The 25,839-nt window shown below is 40.5% G+C and overlaps 1 protein-coding gene across 7 annotated transcripts in view; it reads left to right on the top strand.

Moving 5' to 3' along the window:
* Window positions 1-25,839, top strand: part of RAF1 (Raf-1 proto-oncogene, serine/threonine kinase) — a 78,929-nt gene that overhangs the window by 34,331 nt on the left and 18,759 nt on the right. For 2 of the 7 annotated variants that reach the window (XM_082768420.1, XM_082768422.1), the window contains 8 exons: window positions 6,626-6,681; window positions 16,854-17,069; window positions 17,959-18,071; window positions 19,141-19,243; window positions 20,228-20,385; window positions 21,362-21,460; window positions 22,900-23,053; window positions 24,569-24,628. In XM_082768420.1, coding sequence (XP_082624546.1) covers window positions 6,626-6,681; window positions 16,854-17,069; window positions 17,959-18,071; window positions 19,141-19,243; window positions 20,228-20,385; window positions 21,362-21,460; window positions 22,900-23,053; window positions 24,569-24,628 — 959 coding nt within the window. Of the gene's footprint in view, window positions 1-1,163; window positions 1,260-6,625; window positions 6,682-9,126; window positions 9,292-16,853; window positions 17,070-17,958; window positions 18,072-19,140; window positions 19,244-20,227; window positions 20,386-21,361; window positions 21,461-22,899; window positions 23,054-24,568; window positions 24,629-25,839 lie in introns of those variants that run through there. The other 5 variants (XM_082768426.1, XM_082768423.1, XM_082768424.1 and 2 more) reach the window with 5 other exon arrangements.

The following is a 25,839-nucleotide window of genomic DNA, read 5'->3' as shown; positions in this document are numbered from 1 at the left end:
GACTAGTTGCTGAGGACACAAGGGTAAAAGTTCCTGCGTGCGGTTTCATTTCCAAAAGTTCTATGTAAATGCAGCTTGAAACAGATGAGTAATTGGAAGGGGTGGTTGTTTCTTAAACAGTAAGCTCACGGAGCATATTCCAACTTAAAAATGCAGAAATCTAGAGACTGCAGCTGCGAGAAGAGGAATAGAAGTGAGCGCTCTGTTTCTCATAAAAATACCGAATTGCATAAGTCCAAATTATCTTTATTTCAGGAAGTAACAAAAATACAAAAAGCAAGATTAAAACTTACGAGTTAACTAAAATTTCAAGTATGATAATTTAAGCATGATTTCAGTAAGTTTAAGATCAGTTTGTACATGAGCAGGCGTTTTCATCACCATTGCACCAGTGTGGTACACGATGGCTTCCACAAAAGCCTTTGGTATTTCTGGTATGAAATCTAGTAGCTGAAAGAAGCTTCTAACTTAGAAATCTGTTGTGTATTGAATAAGGTTGTGGAAGCATTTTGTCAGCTCTACAAGTTAATTAAAAGAAAGGATGATACAACACTAGGAAATGGGGGAAAAATGTTGCCTTGATGACAAATTAAAAAGTTTTTTTTTTTTTAAGCAAAGACCATGCACTAGCTTATTTGTTTTGAGACAGCATGAACTAAACGCACCTTACTTTGTACGGCTTTCTCCACTGGTGATCCAGATATATATTTGGTGATGTTTGTAGGCTTTCTGAAAAGCAAGTCTGTTTTGGACAGAGTTCTGTGAATAATTCGCAGTGCTCTGTTGGCTCTTGCTGCGTACACTATTTTTCTGTAAACAACAATTTTGCTTTGAAAAGCAGCTGGCATACGCTTATTCCTTTAGTGACTTGAATATTGTGTTTGTACTATAAATGTCATCTATTTCACACAAAGTTGATTTTATTGCAGCAGTGTGTGCTGACCTTTTACAGTTTAATAGAATATGGTCAGCTTGTGTACTGAAATGCTGCAGAGCGTACAGTAGATGAGGATAAACAAAAGTTCTTGAGTCATTGGGAAAGGAGTGGAGCATTTTCTGGGCAGATTTCAGAGCTAAGAATTGTAACCGATAATAAGCAAGAATGTTTACATAACGGAGTATTTTTTAAGGGATCTAATGCGATCGAATCACTTATTTTGCAGAGGTTTCTGCCCGCTCATGGGGAGTGACGAGCTTTTTAGAGCTCAGCTTGAGCAAAAGCTCAGGATTCGTGTGGAACAATGTAGTGGCAAACGCAGGTCAGCGCGGTTGTTTGCTGTCGCAGGTGTGTCTGTGCTCTGCTTCTCCTGGGCATGCTCCTCACGTCTGCGTGCTGCCGCAAACACAGCAGGGCTCTAGCACAGCTCAGAGCCGACTGGTTTTAGCTCAGGCAAAAGACTTTGAATTGCCTTGCAGGTAACCTTAGTGCATGGTGAGTGTGTGTCTCTGCCTCGTTGTCTTTGCATTATCTGCAACCTGCTGGCAGGGCCTTTATTGCCAGCTCAGTGGCATTGCTCTGTGGGGTCATCTCGCTTGCTGCTTGGGGCTCTTTGCAGGTGTTGGACCGATGGCTGCAGTGGCCTTGGACTGCTGCATTAGGTGGCTCCGTTTCAAACTTCAGCTTTTGCTGCGTGCGTGCTGCTGGTTTCACACCAAAGTACTCATTTCTGGCTAACAGCTGACAAAAAGGTGTGAATTCATACGCCTTCCACTTGAAGTACACAGTATCGGTTAAGAGCAGTTGAGACATCTTGTGTATTTTTAGTTCCCAAGCCAGGGAGGTTGCTTCACTACTGTGAAGCTGGGTGTGGCGTGGGGTTAACCATATTAATTAAAGCTAGCTCAGAGGTTTAGACTTTAAAAAATGGCTCAGAGCCCCCATCACAGCGCTTTGTTACATAACTTTTTCCACTAGAGAAGAAGGTAGGGCTCTGCCAAGGAGTGCTTTAGGAACACCTAGCTGCAGAGGCAGGCCCCAGAGAGATGCAAGGTGGTGCCCCGCTAGAAGAAAGAGGTCTTTAATGCTACCTTTGTAGGGCTGACTTTTAAGTATGTATTGAGAAAGGTTCATATGCAACCAGTTGGCCTTTTTGTCTTTCTGTAGCCGTTCAGTTTGGCCGTCATTTGCCCTAGTATATGTCTCTGTCACCTCCATCAGTAATTGGGGCTTTTTGCATGTTCCACTGTCTTGTTCCATTCTCCACCATTTAATCATGCTTGCCCAAAGTCTGGCTGTGCTTTTGGGATTTTCTAGAGTGGTCTCTTCGGTCTGTTAGAGTAGCACTAAAGGCACTGCCCGCTGTTCCTACCTGCGGAGAAGATGGAGGTGTCCTTCCCAACCCCCTGCCCAGCCACAACTGCCTGTTGGGCAGCTGGGTATTGCCAGCCTTCCTGCTTCAGTCCATCTCTCCCCCTGTTCAGAATAAATTGCATGCAATACTTTACACACAAGTTTTTTTGGGGAACCTGAAGGGATCCCAGCAAGACAGGTGAAGGTGAGAATTCCCTTGCAGGTGCATGGAATTGGCATGGAAGTTGTGTTTGCAGGGACGGGGGCGGCCGTCCTGCAGGGGAGGGAGGGCTTGGGCTTCAGGCATGGTAGTGCTGCTGGGAGAAAGAAATACGAGTTAAGTTTTATAAGATTTTTTAAAAATTCCTAATTTATTGCTACCAAAAATGCTAGATGCCTGATTCCCAAGTCGTCATTGTTGAAAATAAAACATTTTTGTAAAGGTCTTGTTTAAAGTGAAGATGAAAGAACCTGTGCTAACTTCTGAAATGAGTTATTCCAGTTGAAAAGGCGTGTTCTGATGCGCAGTAAAACTTGATTTTGTTAAGGTTTGTTTTAGAAACTTTGTTTTTAAGTTGCACCGAACGTTGATCACACGTGTGCTGTGGGATGCGACTCCAGCTTCAGGTTGTATAAAACCTTTTTTCAGGATTTCAGAGGTTCAGAGTTTACCTGGCAACTGTTAATTGCAAGTTCTTGTCAGGTAAAAAGTTCCATTATTTTACTAATCTCTGATAGAACCTGAATTTCTTTAGGTCTAATCTGTTTCAGAAGCCCAGTAAAATACCCGCTTGTTTTATCAGTTCTTTGTGCATTTATTGTATTTTATTGTAAAACCTGCATGGTTGTAAAAACACTCGGCCAATGTCCCAACTCTTCCTGCTAGACCTACGCCTAGCTCTTCGTATGGGCACACACTGCTGGGGCCGCGGGGTGCTATAAGGCATGGTTCTTACCAGGGCAGCAATCCCAAGCGTACGGAGAGTTAAATACACTGACATTCCTTCAGTCTTTTATAGAACGAAGTAAAAAATGTAAGAGCAACTTTGTGCAAGCTAAGTCACGTCCTGCTGTTTTGTGTCTTTTTTTTTTTTTTTCCCTCTCCCCTTCAATAACTGCAGAAAGCCGTGTCCAGTCAGTAGCAATACGTAGGCCTGAGAAGGCGTCAGGCTGCGCGTGGTGTTGAAGGTGGGAGGAGACTGGTTTCCTTGTACCTAGCTAGAAAGCTGAGCAGTTTCGGCCATCAGTAAGTCAAGTGGTGGCTAAAAGAGCTTGAGCTTGTAGCGCAGCAGCCCCTGTGCCTTGCTGAGCGCTGCCCTAGCAGCTGTAGATGTCTGTGCTACCATGGATGCTACCTTTCTGTGGAAGCATGGAAGAGAACATCCTCAGGTGCTCCAAGGTGCCTGGGGCTGGGGGATGTGTTTGCAGAAATTGGCCCAAATGGGTTGATGGGGAGCAGCCCAGGGCAGGTGCTGGGGGAGGCAGGGGGCTACCATCCTGAGTTGCAGCCACAAGAAATGAGAGAGTGCGCAAGCCTCTAGCTTTGTGCTGACATTTAGCAAAAAATAAGTTGTATTTCGGAATTACATCATTCGTATTAAATGCTTTTAGAAGCAATTGGAAAGCTTACCCAGGCACTAACAGCGTGCTGCAGCAAAGCCTTCGTGTCGGTGGTCCAGTGGATCGATTTCAGCTGAAAGGGGTTTCGGAGCTTGCTCTTCTGTTCCTCAAACCTTTTAAGTTCTCCGTGTAACTTGTTCACTGGCAATCAAGAGGTTATAAAAAGAGAGCCAGCTGATGTTGCAATCTAAGCAGTGGCCATATAGTGGAAAGACTCTCCTTTGGCATGTTCACTGGAGCTATTTTTACCTATTCCAGTAAGATCTGCCCTTGTGATGTTAAATTACAGGACGGTACCTGGAATTATTTTGTTTTGCAGAAGCACAATATGCTCTGAAGAAAATATTCAATAAAATTATCAGGCAGATTGAGACTAAAATTGTCTCAAGCTTGAAAATATTTTTCCTTCAGTCACCAGAAATAGTATTACTGCCGTGGCTGCAAGATATTTTTTATTTTTTGTTTGCATATTTTATGTCTGGAAGAGGCTTTTCTTTTTGTTTTTCTGTTTTGGTTTCCTTTGTATATTGAGTGTTTTGTCTGTCTCAGTTTCCCATGTGGAGCCTTTAAATAGGCGGTGTAATTTGAAAGATGGGAGTTAATAGCGCAGCCGAGGAGTAAGGGTAGTAGGAGGTTTTTTTGTCATAATTTCCAAGAAGGCCAGCGAGTGTTAATTAATTTTAAGCTGCCGGTTCCTTCGCTCAACAGAAAATGCATTTAATACAGTTGCTCAGAATAGATTTTCAGTGACAAAGTGCCATATCTGCCCGCCCGATGGTAGTGCACAGTGGAGGAAACAGCGAGTGTGGCACGGCAGGGTGATGCTGTGGTCTGCATGGGCAGCAGCACACCCAGAACGTCCCCTCTGCGGGCTGCCGGGCTCACAGACAGCGAAACGCCGAGCTTCTGTGCTTCTCCTCTCCGGTCCGGTCCGGGTATCTTTCCTAACGCCGTCAGCATCTACTTCCAAAGTGACCTGACAGCACTGAAACACAGCTGCCGCTTCACAGCTCTGTGCTTCAAACTCTTGATGTCTGTGAATTCGGTGTGATCGTAGCAATCGTGACTGTTTCGGAGGCGGTGTTCGGACACTGTGAGTAATCTGGGGTGAGCGTGCTCTCCTTCAGTGTTCCCCGTGCAGAACACCTGCTTCCCCTGCTCCGTCCCTTGTCCTGTGGAGTGGCTCAGGTGGAAATCCTGCAGTAGGCACACTTCCTCCAGCACAGCGTAGTTTTCTTCTGCCTTGATTTTGCTATTGTCTTAGGTAAACAATTCTACTTCTCAGATTTAATGGAGCCTCCCGTCTGCAATAACAGCTGGGATTTTTGTCAGCTCACTGCATACGCTCTCCTCCTTGCCAATTCTGCTAGCAAATGCTCTCCCTGAGTTCAGTCGTTGCTCACCAGTCCTGCTAGAACTAAAGCCCTCGGCTTGTTCGGTGCTGTGCGAAGGCCCCCGCTCCCTGCCTGCTCCACAGTCCCCCTGTTTTATCCTTTTCCACCACGGAAAGCATCGCAGTGCTCTGCGTGGAGCACGCTTGAAGGCTGCAGAGAGCTGTGCAGGCTGGGTAGATGTACGGTTCGGACTGTCAGGAGGTTTAAAATAAGTAGTGTAGGGTGAAGATCACAAAGCATTCTTCTGGTTTCTTGCTAGGCTTTGGGAGCTTGCTGTCTTGGGTAAAATCATTTTAGCTTCCTGCCCCTACACACCTGCCCTGTCCAGGAGAGACAGTACTGGCAACTGAAAGTGAACTAGCAATATAAGGGCTCTTCTAGTTTTTTGGTTTTTTTTTTTTTTTCCTTGTGTACTTCCTCTTATTTCATATAAGGATGGACTTGGGTGAGCTGGGACTTCTTAGCCTGAGGAAGAGAAGGCTTTCGGAGAATTGTGTCAATGCGTAAAAATAGCTGGTGAGAGGACCCTAGGCTTTTCTCAGGGGGCCCAGTGATGGCAGGAGGCAGTGGGCACAAATTCAGATACGTGAAACTCCATCTGAACACAGCAAAATCACTTTTTTCTTTTCTTTCTTTTTTTTTTTTTTTTTTTTTTTTTTTTAAACTCTGCATGTGGTCAAATTCTGGACCGGGCTCCTCAGAGAAGCTGTGCAGAGCTTGTGTTGGTGGAGGTGCTCGAAACCCAGCTGCCCCCTGGGCAACCTTTTGGAGCAGACCCTGCTAACTAATTGGAGCTTCGTATCTTTAACCAAGGCTTCTGCAGATTCCCTGGGAATTCCTCCTCTTGCACTTAATGCTTGTACACAAGATAGAGAGCCTCAGAGGTTTGCCTTGTTACCTTTTCCTTTCTTGTTTTTGGATCCAGGGTTTGTTGCAGTGTTTGAGTCAGCGAGGTGGTTGCTGTGTAAGTAAGGGCCCGATGGCTGAGAAGAAAGCGTTCAGGATGTACTTGCTGTTTACTTTAGTGAGTTTCAGCAGTAAAAGATTTTTATGACGTTTCTTGAATAAGAATGAGATTCTTTAGCTGTTACTGGCATGTTTGTCTTGGTTGTCTTGCAGCCTGGCCTTACACAGTGCATCTCATTGCCCTGAAGTGAGTAAACATCATGGAGGGCCCCGAAAGGTAGTAGAATAGAGAGAAAAGTTAACCCTAATGCTGATGTAATTCATGAAATAATCTGTTGGTTATTAATTTGGTGTGTATGTTTGTCTATTAAAGTAGTAAATCTCTCTTTTTATTTTTTTGTCTTATTTTCCACAGATGATGTACTTCATCGTTTTGTCATAGGACTTCGTTCACGTAAAGGAGAACTAAAGGTATAAACCACTTTCTGTCTTTCCCTTCCTCTTTGCTCTGCCTCTTCCTTTCTTCCAAGTCCCCTGGTCACTGTTAGTGGGAATGGAACCTTAGCACACCGAGTTCTGTGCTTGTATTCCCTGACTACTGCTGAAATTTGCTTTTTTGTGTTTTGAAAAATTCCACAAAATTGGTATGATGTCTACAGCAGTTCCAGCATTTGCTTTACCAGAAGCGCGTGTTTAACTTAAGCTCTTGCTTTAGTCAGTCTCCGTGGATGTTTACTTTGTAGAGGAAAACCCCTCCCCGGTTTAGAACTTTATTGATACTTCTCTCTAAATAGCATTTGCCTTTCTCCCAACTACTGTTGTGATCTGTTGTGGGTAATGTAGACCTGATACAAATCAAGTCTGTGGCGTTATCTTTCAAGTGGTGAGGTTTTTGTTTTGGTTGTTTTGTTTTGTTTTTCTGAGATTGTACCTCTGAAACACTCTGCTAAATAAATAAATAAAACCCCACCCAGGTAAGAACTGTAATTTCTTAAAAGTATTTAGTGAGATAATGTAAGATAGAGTTAAACTGGAATGTAATTTTTCTCTTCAGGCACTAAGGACAGTGCATGTTTGGCATATATTAAGTAATTTTGCTTGTATTCAGTTGGTAAATTCTGCTTAGATTCAATTTTTATTTGCCGTTTTATGCAAGTTTCGTATACCTGTGCATTGGAAACAGTAAAAGAACATTGGTAAAACTGTCCAGGCACTTTGTAACTAAAATACTGGAGTATTACCACGTTAGGTTTGGTTCATATTGCAGATGCATACGTTGAACCATTCTCGGGTGCACATAACTGGCTATAAAATCCAAAGGGAATCATTAATTCTCATGCTGGAAGCTCCCAGAGATGTATCTTCAAGGTTCCTTCCAATCCTTTCTTGGTGCTGTTTGCCCCTACTCTCCCCTCGCCCCTCGGGTGTGGATTTGTACATTGTCCATACCCAGGCCCTTAAAATTGCAGCCCTGACCTCCCTGGGGCTCTGCTGGTTCTGGCTCAGGGCTCACATGTCATAAACTGAACTTACCAGTTGAAAACTGGCCGGGGTGAGTGCAGAGGACAGCTAACTCTTGACTCAGCTGGATCACTGAATCCTGCTCTAACTGAACAGATCATGCAGCATTATCTGCTATTCTGTAACATTTTTAATAGCAGTTGTGTTACGTTTGAACTGTACACAACAATTCAGACGTGCATAGCCTTCGTAAGCTGCACCTCCCAGTAGTTATTTAATTAACCTAATCTTGGGCTGCCTTCCTTTTCAGCAAAGCTGGGGTTTGTTTAAGGAGCCATGGTGGTGTCCTCAGTGGTGCTTCGTTTCCTACATGCAGCTGGGGAGGAGAGAGCCGGGGCCTCTTTGTGCTGAGGCTCTCAGCAGCTTTTGTTTAATTCTGGAGAACTTGTGTGGGAAGGGCGTTTGGTGGATTGCTGACATTTGAGTAACTTTTTCATCCTTGCTGTAAAGTGGATGAGTTCCAGGGAACTCTAAACACAGTTTGGGGCTTTCATCCATACTTGAAACAATTCAAGCATGAGCAAGTTCAAAATGCAAATAAGCACATGTCTGAGAATGGACAAGCATTTTTTTCCACAAGTCTTGCTATCAGCTGTACATACAGAGGCTGCCTTGCCTGTGTAATGTACCATACACGTGGAAAGTCAAAGCCCTGCTCTGCGCTGCGCAGCCCCCTGAAGGGCTGCCTCCTGCCTGGGTCTTTCCTGGAGGGACGTGGAACTTCATGGAGAAGTTAACGTGGTGAGAAACAAGAAGTCTGAGGGTGGCAAGGGTGCCTTGTGATGTGACTCTGATACAGTCAGGTATAAGAAGCACTGTTCGGTATGCTTTTTGTTTCTAGCAGTGCATTTGAATTGACCAAATTGAAAAGTGAGAGTCTGAAATATCATCTCAGCTGCAGTAGTCTGAGATGTAAGAGAACACCTTAAAACCATGGAGTGAACACCTCTTGATATTTATCAATTTTGATTATAAGATAAATATGCTAGGGCATTATGCTTCAGGTAACAGTTACTAAATCAGCTTAGGTTTTACATCCTGCTGAGTTCAGATGCTTTGTTGGCAAACCTTGGACATAAGTGCAAAAAAATGCGTACTTTCCCAGCTTCCCTCATCCTTTTGTGACAATTATAAAAGTAATTTTATTTCTATTTATTTATTGTGAATCTAAAGTCATCAACAGTACTTAACTAGAACTGTAAAAAGGTACGATCGAGTGCTTGGATATGCCCACAGCAGTTTTCTTGTTACCTGGGACTGTTCTTTGCTTTGGGAAAGGGAAGGGTTTGGATTTTGTATCACTTTCTGTTCTTTTAGATACCCGCAGAGTGTTCAGTGCTTCTGTTTCTTCTAATTGAAGGAATTTGGCTTTCGTAGGGAAAGTTACAGAGCTCGGAGTTTGAACTTGGTATCAACTCCCTGTGAAGAAATGGGCGACTGACAAGCAGGCTCTCCATGTGGAAAGGACAAGCCCAACAGATGTTAGCAGCAGGTGTTCAGGAAGAGTAGCCTGGAGCCATTGCAACCACCAGGAGGAGAGCAGGCACAAAGTAATCAAAGGTGCAGATAGCTTTTGTGATAAATACCTCATAACCAGAGCCCAAAATCCAGCCTAGGAACAGAAACTTATTAAGAAAGATGGTTTCCTATGCCTTTACTGAGAATTGGCATAGAAGGTGGTGCTTTTTGAAGAGCTCCATGATCGCAGAGCTAAAGTACCAGCATGGCGTGCTGCCTGTATTTGCTGTAGAGGAAATGCTTTTTATTTTCTTTTTAATCATGCTTTCAGAAATGCAAAATACCATTATTATTATTATTATTTTTTTAATGTTTTACACTTGTTCTGCTTTTCTCAGAAAAAAAAACAGTTTAGAACTTTGGGGCTGTAAAAGCAGAGCAGTATGATTTGGTTTATGCTTACTAGCCAAAGTTTTGATCTTAAATACAGAAAATTAATAGACTTGCAAAGGTTTAATCAGTCTGGAAATGTATCAAACTGAGCGGTCGTATTCCGCACCGTGTTTTCCCTCCTTGAATACCTTCAAGTTATAGCAGCAACAGAATGATAAGAAATGAATGGCTGAGAAAAAGGTTAGAGAAGATGCTTAAAAGATCAGAATAACTGAGGTGGAAAGGTTGTATTTTGTGGGTCAGGGGTTTTTGTTTGTTTGTTTGTCTTTTTTGGACAATTACATTTAGGAAAAAAAACCTGTTTTTTTTTTTTTTTTTTAAAGTCGATTCTACCAAGAGGGACCTTGCTTTATGGTGTTCATCTCTTTAAATGCAAAACATCAGAAGGAAAATCCCCAGCCTTCTAGATGCACGCGAGATGTGCTTGGGTTGTTAAACCAACCCCAACTCTTGCCCTGTGTTTATGTTTGCGTGCATAACAGCTGTATTTATTAGGATAGGAATGGCTCTATATTTTATCTTCTACAGCTATGTAAAATTATTTTTAAAAATGTAGTACCATATATCAGAGAAGACACTTCTTTGGTGTGGTGTTTTTATGTATTTATTTTTTTGCTGTTGTTTTGTGTTGCTTTTCCTAGACAATTGCTCACCCATGCAATATTAAATCAATTGAAAATTGCTGTATGGGAGGGGGGCTAAGAAAGACTCGGGTAAACATTAGTGAGCTTTCTCTCTCAGAGATGAAAACATTTCTTACAAGCAAATTTTAACGCTTCTACCTTCTAAGAAAAGTTTTCATTTTGAAAGTTTTATTTTTTTTGAAAGTTTTCTCTTTTTTATCCTCTCGCTTTGCATTTATGTATGCCATTAATTGAGTATGACTGTTGGGTGTTTGCGTGGGTAAAAATGGCAAAGTGTGTATGTGTTTGTTGGGAGGAGGGAACTGTATTTACATTTTCTTTAAAAGGTTTTGGTATCTGTTTCAGAAATAAAGGAAAGGGCAAGGCACTTAAACTGAGCCTACTGAGAGGAGTTCAGCTTTGTACGCTGTGAACTTTGGGGCTGCCTCGTTACCAGCTTGGCACTCTTCAGGAAGACAGACTGAAGTTTGAACAGTTCAAACTAAAGGCTTTTGTGGTTCTAGAAAAAGTTAAAGTAACTTAAAGTATCTTTTAGATTTGCTAGATAGTTTGTAATGGACAGGATTTTGTTTTGACTCACTGCTTACTTTAGCTTTTACTGACCAAAGGATGCCTCTCCATGCTTCCATTTCTCCCAGTGCGAGTACGATACGCAGACAGTTTGTCTTCAGTTTCTGATATTATTAATTAGGATTAACCAAACCTTGAAACTAGAAGTTGTTCTAGCAGACAAATTGATTCAGGAAAATGTGACTTTCACAGTAATTAAACCAGTTTTTTGTTCAGTGTTGGTTGTATTTGGAATGGGATTAAATTTTTCTAATGCCACCATTTGCGGAGTGTATTGGTAAAGCTTAGATAAGAGCAAATGTACTGCTCCCTAATGTCTGCTTTGATGAGGGGAAAAAAGATTCCTGAAGTCTATTAAACATTGGAGTGTTTATCATTGGGCAGAGATTTTTCCACCTAATTGGTTTTGGAAATGAAGCTTTGGGACTGTTCAGTGAGGGATCTCTAGGAATTGCTTAGAGTTAGGTGTGTGCATCACGTAGCCATTTTGTGCTTTCAATTTTAATGCTTGTACAAATTACTAATTATCAAGATCTGCCATCTGTGCAAAAAATACCAGGTAAAGATGCAGTCTTGGTCCCAGCACGTAGTACAGCTGTGGAAGGAGGAGGAATAGTGAGATTTTTTTCCATGCAGCCTGAGTGTTTAATGTGAAATAAATCACTAAATCAGTTTGCTACTGGTACTGATTCTAGAAGGGGATCAATATGCTCGTACTTTAATACTTAAGATAATATCTGAATGCTGTTGTTGCAGTTTTTCGGTTGTAGACAGACTGTAGTAATTTCCATGAAAGTGAAGAGTAGCAGGAAGAAAAATCTTAAAAAGATGTGTGAAAGCATTCAGCTGGCAATGGACTACTTGAACACAGTGTAAAGATCTACTATCTGGTAATGATTATGTTTCAAAAACAGGCTCGTAACTCATTTAAAGGAAGAAAAACTAGTTTTTCTGGAATAAGCATAAACTAAGAATGATGTATTTATGAAGGCAGCGTTACACAATCTTTCTTCCTTTGTTTTAAATTAAACTTCTCTTCAGAACATATCAGATAGCTTTGCACTGGGGTGAATTGGTGTGGATCTTGGGAGATTTCGAGTAAAAAATTTAGTTTCAGTGGAAGTGGCTTTCATGGACTGCTGTTTGGAGCAAAGTCCCCGTATAGATAAAGGAATTGGTGCTAGGGCACAAGGGACCGGGCACTGAAAGGCAGGCTACACCACTGCACGTCTTACGTCTTAGGGTGGCCAGAAGTGGGATCAACCCGTGTCCTGTTGGCTCCTGCTGTTGTGCTTCCTTTGGTATTCAGTGTGTGTATGTGTTCAGATGATGTGTGTACGTTGTGGGATTATACATTTTTCATCAGTTCAAGTAGTTGCCATTCTCTTACCTCACATTGGTATGTGAAACGAGCTGTTTGTGTTCAGAATTGGTATTTATTTATATAGTTTTCTAAGCTAGTTTCCTCTGTGCTAAAGGGCAGTGGAAAAGTGAGTAATTCTTCACTTATTTCTTAAGGAGCAGTTGTTTTGGCCCCGTTCTGCCTGGATAACAGCCCCGAGACCAGTGGCTGGTGAGGAGGGAAGGTGTGTGGTGGCTGCCCGTGTCCTGCCAGAGTCCCGGTGTTCCTGGCTGGGCTCCTGGAGGCCTGACGAGTCCCTCCAACGAGCCAAGGAGGTCGAGAACAGAGTTGCCACAGTTCACAAGTTCTCTGTCTCTCCTCAGACACCAACGCTTGTCCTCTGCAGCAATCTACATGTGCCGTGTAGGCTCTCAAGAACATGACACTAGGGCTGAACATGAGAGCGCTCCTGCAGCAATTTGAGCCCTGCCGGGCATCCCGCTCTTCCCTCTGCCTTTTGTCACAAGGCTGCCACCAAGATGCAGAGGCACAGACCTCAGGGGCTTGCTTGCTCAGGAAGGCAGGAATAGAGTCTTCCATTTTTATTTGCTTGTAATGCTGTTAGTGTAAGGTTCTTTCACAATCGTTTCCCATTTTTTTTCTTCCCTATTTGCTGCCCAAGCTCCTGGAGTCCCTCCCAGGTTTGATGCGAAGTTACCCAGTAAGCTCAGTCAGCGAGGACTCAGGTGGGTTCGCTCAAGTAAATCTCCCTACAGCAGATGAACATTACCTTGACCTGCAGCAGTTTATTCCTATTTTCTGCCACTTTGCAGTGTTAGTTATAAGAAAAGGACATACATGACTGCTGCCTCCTCTAGCTTATATATGTATGAATTGCTGGTGAAAGCTGCAGCTACCTCAGAGCGCTGACTGTTCAGAGCCTCTGAATGTACTGCGTTTCCTTGAGCAAAACGCTTACACAAGGCAAAGCTCCTAGGAGAGAGAAGGACGTGACTGCACGATGCAAGGTACTGCTGACATTTGTATTGCGCAGCAGGCTGGTAGCAGTTGATGACCTTGTTTTTGTAATTGTGTGTACAGCAGGCTCCAAATTCACTTCTGTGGGTAGGCCCTTCTGTGGCCTCAGCAGCCTTTGGTACTGGGGCAGGGCGCTGCTGGAGTAGGGAAGGACCTTTTTGTGGTGCAAAACCCGGCTTCTGTCAAGATGCAAGTTCGAATTTTTTTTGTCATTTCCTGTTTTCACTTGAATTCTTCAGGAAACGTTGGCAGCATGACAAAATAAATTAATGTTGCGTTGTTGTCAGCTGACTTGAGCAGTAGCAGCAGGGAGGTGTTGGTGTTGCCCGGCTGTTGTGCACCTCAGCGTGCTGGCAGAGAAATCCAGCCGAGCTCTTGGCTTGGTTTGTCCTGTGCAGTACCCAGAAATCTGCAATAAAGAAGGATTCCCCACAGTGTGGGTAAGTGGAGAGGAGGACAGAGAACAGACTAATTGGGTTTCATCTTAATATTCTTATGTAGCAATTTACTCCCATTCTTTTTCTTGCTGCTGTCTAATTACTCTTGTAGCTATCTGTAAGCTCAACGTGGTTGTTGCTGTTTTATGTACCATTTTTTCTCCTTTCTGTTTCCTAGGTATAGGAAAATACTTATGAACGCTTGGATTGTTGTACTTGTAGTTGGTTCTGCATGCTGAACTCTGTTGTTTTCCTCACTTTGATCTCCACTTCTCCCTCCTTTTATCAGAACTCCTCTGTCTTCCCAGTCCTTGTTCCCACCAACTCTAAGACCGCTGTCATTAACGTGCCATAGGTTTAAAAAAGAAATAATTTAAAATATCTAAATGCTACTAGGTCTTGATTACGTATAGAGCTTTAGATATCAGTGGCATTTTAAGGTACACTATGAACCTTTGAAGCAGTGGGCCTGCAGAGCTGGTGGCACTGGTGCAGGAGTGTCGACGGCAGGCAGGGGGATGTGTGTGCTCGTGTCTGCGGCCACTGGGTACGTCTGCAGTGAAAGAAAGGTTCACCAGCTAACCTGTAAGACCCCAATGGCATGGAGCGTAAGAGGCCACAGTGTGGAGCGGATGGTGGAGGTGTGGGGTTCTTAATGGGCATGGAGAAAGGTGAGGTGGTTTTGGTACACAACAGATCTCATGGGAGAGGGGACAAGCAAATGTACCAGTTGCCTTAGAAATAAAAGGGAGCACAAAAGACCTTTTATTTATGCACCCTGTGTCCGTTTCCTTGAAAAGTACACACAAGAAAAACTTCTCTATGGTTTAGAGCCTGACATCTTTCGCATCTCCAAGTTTCTGACCTGGTGTACCAAGGCTGAGCACAGACCCTGACAGGGCGATCTGCTTTGGGTTAAGAGTGGTTCATGAGTAACTTCAGGTGCAGTTTGTGAGCGGGTTGACTGCCTGAAGTTTGCTCCGGTACAGTTTTGGCCCTCTTCAGCTGCAGTCTTTCAGCAGAACCAGTGCTCACCTGACCCCATGGGTGAGCTGGTGGAGAGATTTATAGGGAAGAAAACAGGTAACTTTTTCACTGAGTATGTTTCTTGCAAACTTAAATTAATTCGATTTGTCGTACAAGTTCAGGAAATAGTACCAGTTCCAGTACCAGTACTGCTACAGTAGCAATATTGTAGGATCAGTACTGCTCTTGCTCTCATTGCCATCTTTTTAGACTTGCCATCTAGCCATCGTTGTTGCCTAGTTAATGAGATCAGTCATCTTGCTTGCTAATGTTCTGTGCCTGTGGACTGTTTCTAGAAAATATCAACAGGACGTGACAAAAACATGTAGGTGGTAAGAACACACTACAGAAGTGTGCTTTTCAGAGATTATGGGAAAATCTTGTATACGCAGTCTTTTGGGAAAGAAGATTACTTCTAGGCCAGAGAATGGCACCGGAATTATGCCGTTCCTTTCTGTATGATGTTGTTTCACTGAAATTTGAAACAGAAACCTGATATAATTCCTCCCATGAATATTTTTAGCAGTATTACATGCAGTGGATTTGTTACATAAATTAAAAGATACGTAGAGAATGAGGTAGGTAGTGGTTTACTAAAGAGAGGGAATGGATTCTTTTTCCTTCTCGCTTCTGCTGCAGTCTGCACGCAGTGGTAGGTGTTTCACATCAACCAGACCCTTTTCTTGCAGGGTGTTGGTCATGGTTCCTTTCTAGGTACTGGTCACATCTGGGTGTAGGGCTGTAGCAATGTCGAGTGCTTACCAACCTTTTTGTAGCTGTGCTTTGAGTGGAACCTCTCTGAAACTAAAAGTTTATACTTCTGGACATCCCAAAACGGACACTTAACACCAGTGGAGATGTTTTCCGTGAATTCCATTACTTCAGCTCTTCAGCTGTAGCAAACAGCCTTTTTTCTCTGAGCAACGTGTGTGTCTGTTTGGGGTGGGGGGAGCACACGGTCTCTATCATGGGTGCTGGGCCTGAAATGAATTGGAGGGTTCAAAGAAGCACAAAACGAGATTGAATAACTGCTGGTAGGTGTTCAGTACAGGCGTGCCTGGTGTTCTGCACTGAGTTGTTGGTGGCTTTAGGAAACAGCAGAGGTCTCTCAGTGTAGGCTTTACTGGGCCATAAGGGGATGGAATTAAGATTGTTTGGAAGCCCGTTGGTTTGGTACTTCCTGGCTGACTTGTTTTTTGATTTAACAGCTTTAATATGACTTTCTTTCCCCTTCATAGAGGTGAGCAGGAATATAGTGATTGTGCACAAGGCCTAAGACTAAAGCTGGCATTAATCTACTAACGTGGCAAAAGTACACTAGGTAGTGCTGAATATCAATTTCTCAGATGTTTATAAAGGGATGCATTTTTTGGGTGGTTAATAAGCTACCAAGCTTATTTTCACTATTCCATTATTGCTATTATTATTACTATTACTGCAAGCTTGGTAATGAGTCTGACTACTTTGCAATTTGGCAAGGATTACATTTCAAATTTCAGAACTGTTTCTTACTTTGCTTAGTTTTGAATAAGATGCATTTGGAATATGATCTGGAGTTCAAACTGTACTGGAGTTGTAAGAGCTGGGAAAAAAAATACCTTTATCATTATCCCTGAGTTTGCAAAAGTAGTACTGGGTACACATTTAGCAGTGTGCAGGGGTGTGTACGTGTCTCTGCACTTGGAGATGCTTATGCTGAAATGTCACTGAGTGTTGCTACTCTTTTCAAAACAAACAAACCACAAAAACAGAAAGGAGGACCCAAGCCAGCCCCCCAGAGTCACTGATAAAAACAGATGTATTTTTTTTTTTCCCTAATGTTTATTATAATTTCTGTTGGGCCTCTTTTTCTGTCTTAAAATATACAATGTGCTAATGCTTGCATACCATATCTTGCACACAGGACTATTCTTTTGGCCTGCAGCTAGCATTTAACTACCTTCAGGCATCAAGTGTCTAAATTAAGATGGTGGTAAACTGCTGCTTGGACACCAGAGATGCAGTGAGAATGGAATTACACATATATGCCCGATGACCTATGAATGTACAGAAAAGCAAATGCTTTCAAGACTTGGGCTAACTTTGCAGATGTGGGTGAACTGTACGATGTATATTTTAATTTTCCCTCACTCTCCTAATTTTGTTGTTTTTCAGACTGCATCAATGGAGCACATTCAGGGAGCTTGGAAGACTATCAGTAACGGTTTTGGACTCAAGGATTCAGTCTTTGATGGTCCAAACTGTATTTCGCCGACTATCGTCCAGCAGTTTGGTTATCAACGCCGAGCATCTGATGATGGCAAAATATCAGATACTTCTAAAACGAGTAATACCATTCGGGTTTTCTTGCCCAACAAGCAACGCACAGTGGTAAGTCTGTGTTACTTTTATGTAAGAAACGTAGTACTGTTCCCATTGCGAATACTATGACGTGTATTTGGCAGTAGAAATACCAAGCTTCACAAAAAGGTCTTTCTGTGTTTAAATACATTGTCATCAGTTTTCTAATTCTAGAGGACACATTTTGAAAACAGGATGGCTGTATTTTGAGCACCGGTGTTTCTCTGTCTCAGTGCTGTATTTTTTGAATGTATGTGAGCAAGACATGATGCTTAAATATTTAACAGTAAAAGAAAACAATTGGCTGATGTAAACAATTATGCCTGTGTGAAGTAAATTGTAGTCATTTCTGTCACCATTTTCTTCCCTTAAATGTCCACAGTGAAGTATGGTAGATAAAGCTGAAGTAGAACTTTTTGAGGGAACACTGCTATGAGATTTCCTACAGCTGAGTGTACCAGCAATAAATACAATCTTTAGCAAAGTTTCCTGAAGTTTGAATTAAGTCTTTTTCTATATTTAAGGTAATTCCATTTGTCTGCATTTCTGTTGTTTTTATAGGCTACCTACATGTATAAGTGCTGTATAAAATTGTTTCACAGAAACTTAGTAAGAAATTAAAAAGTTATAAAATGGCTTCAAAACTTCCTTTGCCTCAAGCATGCAGGAGCAGAAAACATGCCAGTCCCAAATGTTGGCTTAACATGCAGGGAATTAAATGGGAGGGCACAGCAGTCTGTCATTAAATAAGTCAAGTATATTTGTGTATTTATTAACTTAAAATGCGCAACTGGTTACTTTTATACTGAAACTTCTAGGGAAAAGAAGAGGAGGGGAAAAAAAAAAACACTTTTATTTTCCAAAAAAAATTAAACTAATTGTGCCATCATTCATTACAGTTTTTTTCCTTTGTTCACAGGTAAATGTGCGAAATGGGATGACCTTACATGATTGTCTTATGAAGGCACTTAAAGTAAGAGGTCTGCAGCCAGAATGCTGTGCAGTTTTTCGGCTTGTTTCTGAACCAAAAGGGTAAGTCCATAATGTTACAAGTGAAACTGTCAGCTAGATCATTTTAAAATCTTGTTTCTGGAATAGCAGCAATAACGCTTAATTTCCCTGTTTTACTAATTTATTTTAGAAGTGCAGTTTGATTGTGAACGCTTCCATGTTGATTTCTTTACCTTACTCTTTTGTCTCTACGGCAAAACCTTAAGCTTCCTGGGTATTAAAAAGTTTGACTTTGTTTTCTAGCTAAGTATTAAATGTGTTCAAAATTGAGGGGTATGCTCAAGTTGCTGGTATCATTTTACAAAGATTTTTGCCATGCTCTAGTTGAAGTGATGTGATATGACTTCATATCTGAGGTGCAGTTCTCGTGTGCATTTGTAGTTTGTAAACATCAGTGCTAGAAATTCTTGGCCAACTTAAATGAAGATCTCCTCTGTGTGCTCAGTTTTAAGGCTCTGCATTCCTCTACAAATTTTCAGTATTTGGATTTAAATCTCACTTCAGGTATTCCTTATTTTTTGTAGGACCGGGGATGCTGCTATTAAATACCAAATGATTCTTTTACAAGCTGAGGGAGTGAAGGTATCTCATGGAGTTAATACATTTAACTTCACACCTCGAAAGGCGTGGGCTTAATGCTCTTCTAAGCCTCAGTCATGAGGCAGTCATTTGTGGGTTTATGTCTCTATGTAACTGAGTCCATTTTGAGGTCACAAGTAACTTCAGTGCTGAAGCACATAATACAGCTTTCATGTCACTAAGTCATAATTCATAATTTCTTTTGTTTTGTTTATAAGGGTATTTCTGCGACTCCATTATAGCTTTTAGGTGTCTTAGTTCAAATAATTTTTATATCTAAATGACTTACATGTTAAAAACAGACATAAAAAGAGTTGAATTGCTATGGCTTCGAAATTGCTTCTAATGTTTTTATGTTAAAGAAGTGAAATACAGCTTACTATAAGAAATTAGCTGCGCTTTTTTGTATTTGCTTTCAGTTTATTCAAGAAAGCTTGCAAAACATAGATCATTGGTGAGACATAACTTCTTATCTCCTAAATAAATTTGTCCTCTCCACTTTTTCTTTCAGTAAAAAAGTGCGTTTGGATTGGAATACTGATGCTGCCTCCTTGATTGGTGAGGAATTACAAGTGGACTTTCTTGATCATGTTCCACTCACTACACACAACTTTGTAAGTATTTCTTTTTATGTATTTTGATATAAATTATACCAGTTTAACTACGCATTTAGTCAAAGAATGTTTTAGGCATTAGGTGCCTTTTGGTTCTCTAAGCAGGGGGAAATTTCAGACGTGATGATTTGAATCCTTCCCCCACTCCCCATGAACTGAATTTGCTAAATATGAAATATCAATTGATGATGGAGTGTCAGAATCTTACTTACGTTTAGTGGTTCATAGGTATCAGAGACTTTAAAAGCTTGTGTTACACATTCATCAGTGGTCAGATGATTGCCGTTTTTATTACTTGGGCTTATATAAAAAAGTTTCTGTAACTGTTGCATTAAAATATCATGTCTTTAGAACCCTGAATTGGGAACTGACTTGCATTTTCAGTCTCTTCTGTCTAATCTGTTTTAAAAAAAAAAAAAAGGCTCAGCAGCCTTATGGATCTGTTGGCAATTGCACTGAATTTACAGGGGTGCTGTTAATTCTGCAAGGTCATGGAGTTACTCTGTGAGCTAATGCTGCCTAGTAATTTGACAGTCTCTCTTTTGGGAGAGGTAAGATTTGTCCAATGGAGAACAAATGAATAGAGCTAATAAATGATCTCCTCTTTCAGTTTTGGTGATACTTTGTAGACAAAACAACAAAAACATCAACAAAAAACAATTCCCACCCCATCCAACTCTTCTGTACTTACAAAGTATAAAATGGTGATTTTGAATGTTTGAACACTTTGTCCTTTTTTTTTTCTTTTTTTTTTTTTTAATTATTGATTAAATAATGCCATAAATGTTTGTAAACTTTCCAGGTTTCCAACCAAACTGGAAATACATGCAAAAGTGCTTGAGTGTGATTCAAAGTTCAGTAACATTTTGGGGGCACTGATAACATTTTATCATTGCTTTTATTTATGTCAAGCTCGAAAGATGTTCATCTCAATTGACTAAGAGAAGCTAGTATCTTGCATTAATCGTTCATTGTGTTTTCTAGGCTCGGAAGACATTTCTAAAGCTTGCTTTCTGTGACATCTGCCAGAAGTTCCTCTTAAATGGGTTTCGATGTCAGACATGCGGTTATAAATTCCATGAGCACTGCAGCACTAAAGTTCCAACCATGTGTGTGGACTGGAGCAATATCAGGCAACTCTTGTAAGGACTGTTCCTTTTTAATAGCAACAGTAACTCTGTGACAGACAAGCACTTTTTCTTTAATCTTCTATAATAGAGGTGAATTCGGATCTTTTTTTTTTTATTAATCTTTTCTTATAGAGGTGAATTTGGATCTTGGGGAAGTGTAATCACTTTCATCGAGTTCCAGACCGTGTGTATTGATTTCATAAAACAGCCAGCAATGACTGTCTGTTCCCAGGTGAAGAAGGCCATTTATATGCATTTTGTTATTGCTGTAAATTTAGATATTCTGGGACAAGCAAACAAAGTTCCTGAATGAACAGGCAGGTACCATAGTGCCCTTTTGATTCAGCATGGGAAGGCATCCTAATTCCTCTTGCGTAATACTTGCGTTAGAAGAAGAGAAATCGTGGTTCAGCTGGTTTTTAGCTGTTGGAAATGTGAGTGTTTCAGGACTGCCAGTGCCTTCCACACCCTATTGAAAATGAATGGAACAGTGAGAAAAGTGATGAAGGATAATACTTTCATAATACCAGTTAGAAAAAAATGAAGATCATTATGTTAAAAGTTCTTGTATCCAAAAGTGTTAAAATCTATAAATGGCTTTATGTCTTGATTAGTGATTGCATTTTTTTAAAACAACTGGTCAAACAGGTATGCATTTGCTTCTGCTGATTAGTAATTGGAATTTAGGATGATTGTGACTGCCTGGGTTTAATAAAAAATTTGGCTTCAAGTACTCTGTCAGGAAAGTCTGAAGTCTTGCAGATTTGTATCTGAAGTTTAGTAAGAACACATGAAAGTCTGATGGGAGTCCGATGACATAGTTTTTAGTCATATCATACAGAAGGAAAACTTGATGTAAAGACAGGGACATGTTCATGAAGTTAATTATGCCGAAAAGAAACAGCCCTTTAAATTCTCAGTTTTAAAGAGCATTGTACAGGAGGTAGTGTAGCAGTTGAATTTGTAATTGTTTTTGTTGATATTTCAGATTGTTCCCAAATTCAAATATCAATGACAGTGGTGTCCCTGCACTACCTCCCTTGACAATGAGACGGATGCGGGAGTCTGTCTCCCGGATACCTGTTAGGTAAGCTAGTATTTCCTGTCATTTCTGTTTTGGGAAATACAGTTGTTTAAAAACAAAATACAACAACAACAACAAAAAAGAAACACCCCCAACTACTTGAAAATAGAACAGTCACATAGAAGGTTGGGATAAATGTGCAAGGCAACACCACTTCGTCATAGATGATACATAATGTCCTTCCTTGCTCTTAGATTCAAGCAAAGCATTGATTGGGAATCTATATTTTTAATTTTTAGTCCTTAGGTTTTAAGTGAGGATATTAAAAGGCTTGTGGAGACATTTGTGTTTTTGACTAAGAAAATTTGAGGATCCCTTTGGTTTTGTGTGAATCAAATCTATTTCATCTCATCAGGTAGTATACACGTAAGGGTTAACTCACTTATTATACGTGACTCGAATGTGTAAAATAAAATAAAGTCCTGACGTTATGACCATTAATAAGGGACTAAAGAGAGAACAGTGGAAGCAGAAAATATTGTTCTTTTGAAGAAAGTTCTGAGACCTAGCAAGAATGTTCCTGTAGTTCTAAATGCTGGAATAAATTTTATTTTCTTCCAAAGGGGCCTGTCTTCTGATCCTAATTTGTGCCTGTATTTTTTTCCTCTAAATTCTAGAGCCTGAAGAAGGCAGGCCATCTTTTGTTTTTTCTACATCCCTTTGAAAAAATCTTGACCTATTCAGGAATGAGACACAGAGCACGTAGCTGACTTGCAAATGGTTCTGTTTGTTTATTTATTTCCTTTAGCTGGAACTACATCAGTAATTGATTTTGTTCTCTTTGCTGTCTTACTCTATTTCCAGTGTTACTGAGCAATGACGACTTAACTATACTTTTTTTTGGTGAAGATTGGTTTTGGTTAAGCTACCTGTGTGATTTGTACTAAATAGGGCTTGATTGACATTAGTTGTGATTTACAACTCTTCGTTGAACTGGATTTTACTGTTGGCCTCTTTTTAACCAGTATTGGGTTTCATGACTTCCTTGCTGGCTGTTCTGTGTGAACAGTTGAACAGTCTTGCAAACTTAAAAACGTAGGGCTTAGCAGTAAAAAGTACCTTTTAAGCTGTTCATTTAATAAGCTTGAAATGAGTGGTTTGTTTAAATTTAACAGGTCTGAATGAATCCAACAGAGTTAGTAATTTATGTAATTTATCAGTATTTTAAATGAGATTTGATGGGGATTGAGGTGAACCATGGCAAATTTTGTAATGGCAGATGTACACTTGGAGGTACACACCAGATCAGTGGTGTGTTTCTAAGCTGAAGTGAAAATAATTCAGCTCACCAAATGCTTTAGTTAGCACGTTAGTCCCAGCTTTTCCTGTGTTTGAAATCCTGTGTACGTTGTTGCTTTGGGACAGGCTATGCTGAACAGTATTTTTCAACTGCTAGACGGGGCGAAAAATAACCATAACCACTTTCTCTCTTTTCTTCCCAGTTCCCAGCACAGGTATTCTACACCTCATGCCTTTACATTCAACCCATCAAATCCTTCCAACGAGGGCTCCCTCTCCCAAAGACAGCGATCTACATCCACCCCAAATGTCCATATGGTTAGCACTACAATGCCTGTAGACAGCCGGATAATTGAGGTAATGCTGAGAGGGATGGAATATCACACAGTTAAACTACAACTGTAAATTGTGACTGACTATCTGATAGTCCAGGATGTCCTGTCCAGTCCAAAAACACTTTTTTCTTTGCTTCTGTCATTTGTGTACAGTTTCCCTTGTAGGCTGTGATGAAGAATATAGGTGATAATTGCCTAGAAAGTTGATAGCTCATTTGCAGTCTACTAAAATTCTAGGTAGATTTTGGTGTCTGTAAAGACATGGGGGAGCTTAACAATCAAGTTTCACATATCTGAAAAGAAAACAAGCTCTGTTTTTTTGAAAAAGTATGCATTAATGGGCATATTTTAAAATGTTCTTAGGGACTTATAAATCTGGATTATCTGGGGGGCTAATGTTTGTTTTTAAGTCAGGCTGGAGGTGTAAGTCTAGATATTATACTTCTCAGAGTTTGAATCCTCTAGTCAAAGCTTACTGACAGTAGGTTGTGTGTTACACCCATGTGTAACTGTTGGGGATTCTGGGCTCATGTGTTAAAACCACCTGTATCTTGAGAATCCTTCTGCTGTTACTTGATTACAAGAATACTTTTTTTTTTTTTTTTTTTTCCTACCTTAGAGCCTTAGACTGGCAGCATTGAGAGAGAATTCTTTGAAGTGAGGCCTAAAGAGTTCTTTTTTTATTATTATTATTATTATTATTTTTAAGTATTATTTGTTTGTGTAAGGGAGTGGTTTGCAGGAAAGGCTTGCAGAAAGAAAGTGATGAATTGCAGAACTACAGAAAACATGCTGTTTTTTTTTTTTCCCTCTGGAGTAGTTTAAAAACTCCTTAGGCCAAACCAAATCCTTTGCTGAGTTTACTTGCATGTTTCTTCAGCTGTTAGCTTGTAGGCTTCTTTGAAATATGAAGGCTTTCTTCAATGCTCCAGAGAAGTCCTCTGGATCTTTGGTGGAAGTGAAGCAAAGTGCACTGCAGCCCCATGAAGATTTTCTGGTGAGAAGCTTTGTGGCAGCAGGGTTTCATGGGGAAGATATCATTCCCTATAGGCTTGCAGTTTGCTCTATTTTTATTTTTTTTTAACTGCTTCAGAAGCCAGACCTACTGTCTTCTACGGCACACAAAAAACGAAGCAGTCCAGAAAGAGAATATACATTATTAAACATGGTAGTGTAACGAGCCTTTGAGGAGACATTGCTTTTTTTGTCCTTTATGCATAGCAGTAAAGAAGGAAATGATTTCTATTCTGCCTCTTCTTAATAGCATAGAGGATTGAATAAAAAAAGAAAGAAAAAAAGATAGTAAATACCTTTAGATATGCTATGGGAAAGGCCACCCTACTGAAGGATTTTACGAGAGGTTGAATAATATATTTTTTGGCTTGAAGAGGAATAATTACTTAAATGTTTCATTGCACTTAATTATCATATATCAAACAACTTAGGTTACATTTTCTTTCGTTTATCCTAACATTTCATTATATTTTTTTTATACTTCCTCTGTTCTGTTCTTTTATCTCTTACTGTGTTGGCCTAGAATAACAGCCTGAATGCTTCTCCCAGTTCCTGGTGCAGACGATTTTGTTTGAGGGGAAGAGTAGGTATTTCCTTGGTGCCTTTTGTTTTCTTGTGATTAACAGGATTGCTATAACTTTTAAGCCATGGCAGTGTCCACATGAAGTGTTTAATTTGGAGTTGATTTAATGAAAGTCTTTGTAGCATGTTCATACTTAAATACAGAGGACAACAATTGAAAAAGGCAAATTGATAGAGGAGCTTCATTTTTAGTTAGGCGGGTGAAGCCATACTACTGTGATACTTATTATAAACTTGAACAGGCTTGGATTAGAGATGCGTTAGGTCATGCAGATTTTTAAGTCTAAAACCTTCTCAAATACATCTGTTGTGTGGCTGTTTTTCTCTGGAAACTATTTTGTTGAATTTAGCTGTACAAAAGCCTAGATTAGGAACATGATGTACTTCACATCAAAGCAAAGGTGACAGGCTGCAGCACTGGTGCATGGTGTTTTTTGTGCTGTAAGAAAAACTCTGGAGAACACTTTTGGTTCGTTTGCTGTAGAATTCATAAACAAAAACCATATTATTCAAATCAGGACTGAAGTTCAACAAAAATACCTTTCTTCTTGGATAAGAGCTACTTATATGTGACTACGAGAGCAATTGAAAATTATTTAGTGATTCTTTGCCAGCTTGAAAGAAGTTATGTTCTCAGGCTGATGTAGAAAAACGCCCCTTGTAATTAATGCAGGTTCCTGAAAATAACTTCATGGTCCTCAAAATGGACAAAGGTAATAGTTCGCAAAAATTCTTCTCTGTTAGTTTATATAGATTTTAATTCACTCAGGCATAGAGTAGATGAGTTCTGCAAGAATACACTGTTTAGAACTCAAGCCTGGAATACAGCTAACTGGCTAGAATGATGCATTTCGTGAATGAATCTTTACTAAGGATAATTTGGGCTAATTTGAAAACTCTGTGGTGCAATATCAGCTTGTTCTGTCCTCCTGTGAAGTCTTACATTTGTTATTCTACTAATTAGTTAGAAAGTTTGAATTGACTTCTATTAACTTTTACAGTGTTTAACATTTCTGTAGTGCATGTTCTTGCTTTGTACTTATACAGTACCTGGATATTTTACCTTTCCTGTATGTTCTTTGGGATAATACATAGCAGGTGAGAAAAGTTGTGAAGTCATGTTTGTCAGAGCTTAGTTTATCTTGTGCATGGCTGTAGAGTTGTGTTGTAAAGTGCCTGTGGCATGAGGTGAGAGCTGTCATACTGTACCAA

This window comes from Aythya marila (genome assembly GCF_965140915.1).
Source record: "Aythya marila genome assembly, chromosome: 10".
In the NCBI taxonomy this organism is placed as follows: Eukaryota; Metazoa; Chordata; class Aves; order Anseriformes; family Anatidae; genus Aythya; species Aythya marila.
The sequence above is the reverse complement of the archived record's forward strand: the minus strand, read 5'-3'. Positions and strand labels throughout refer to the sequence as shown.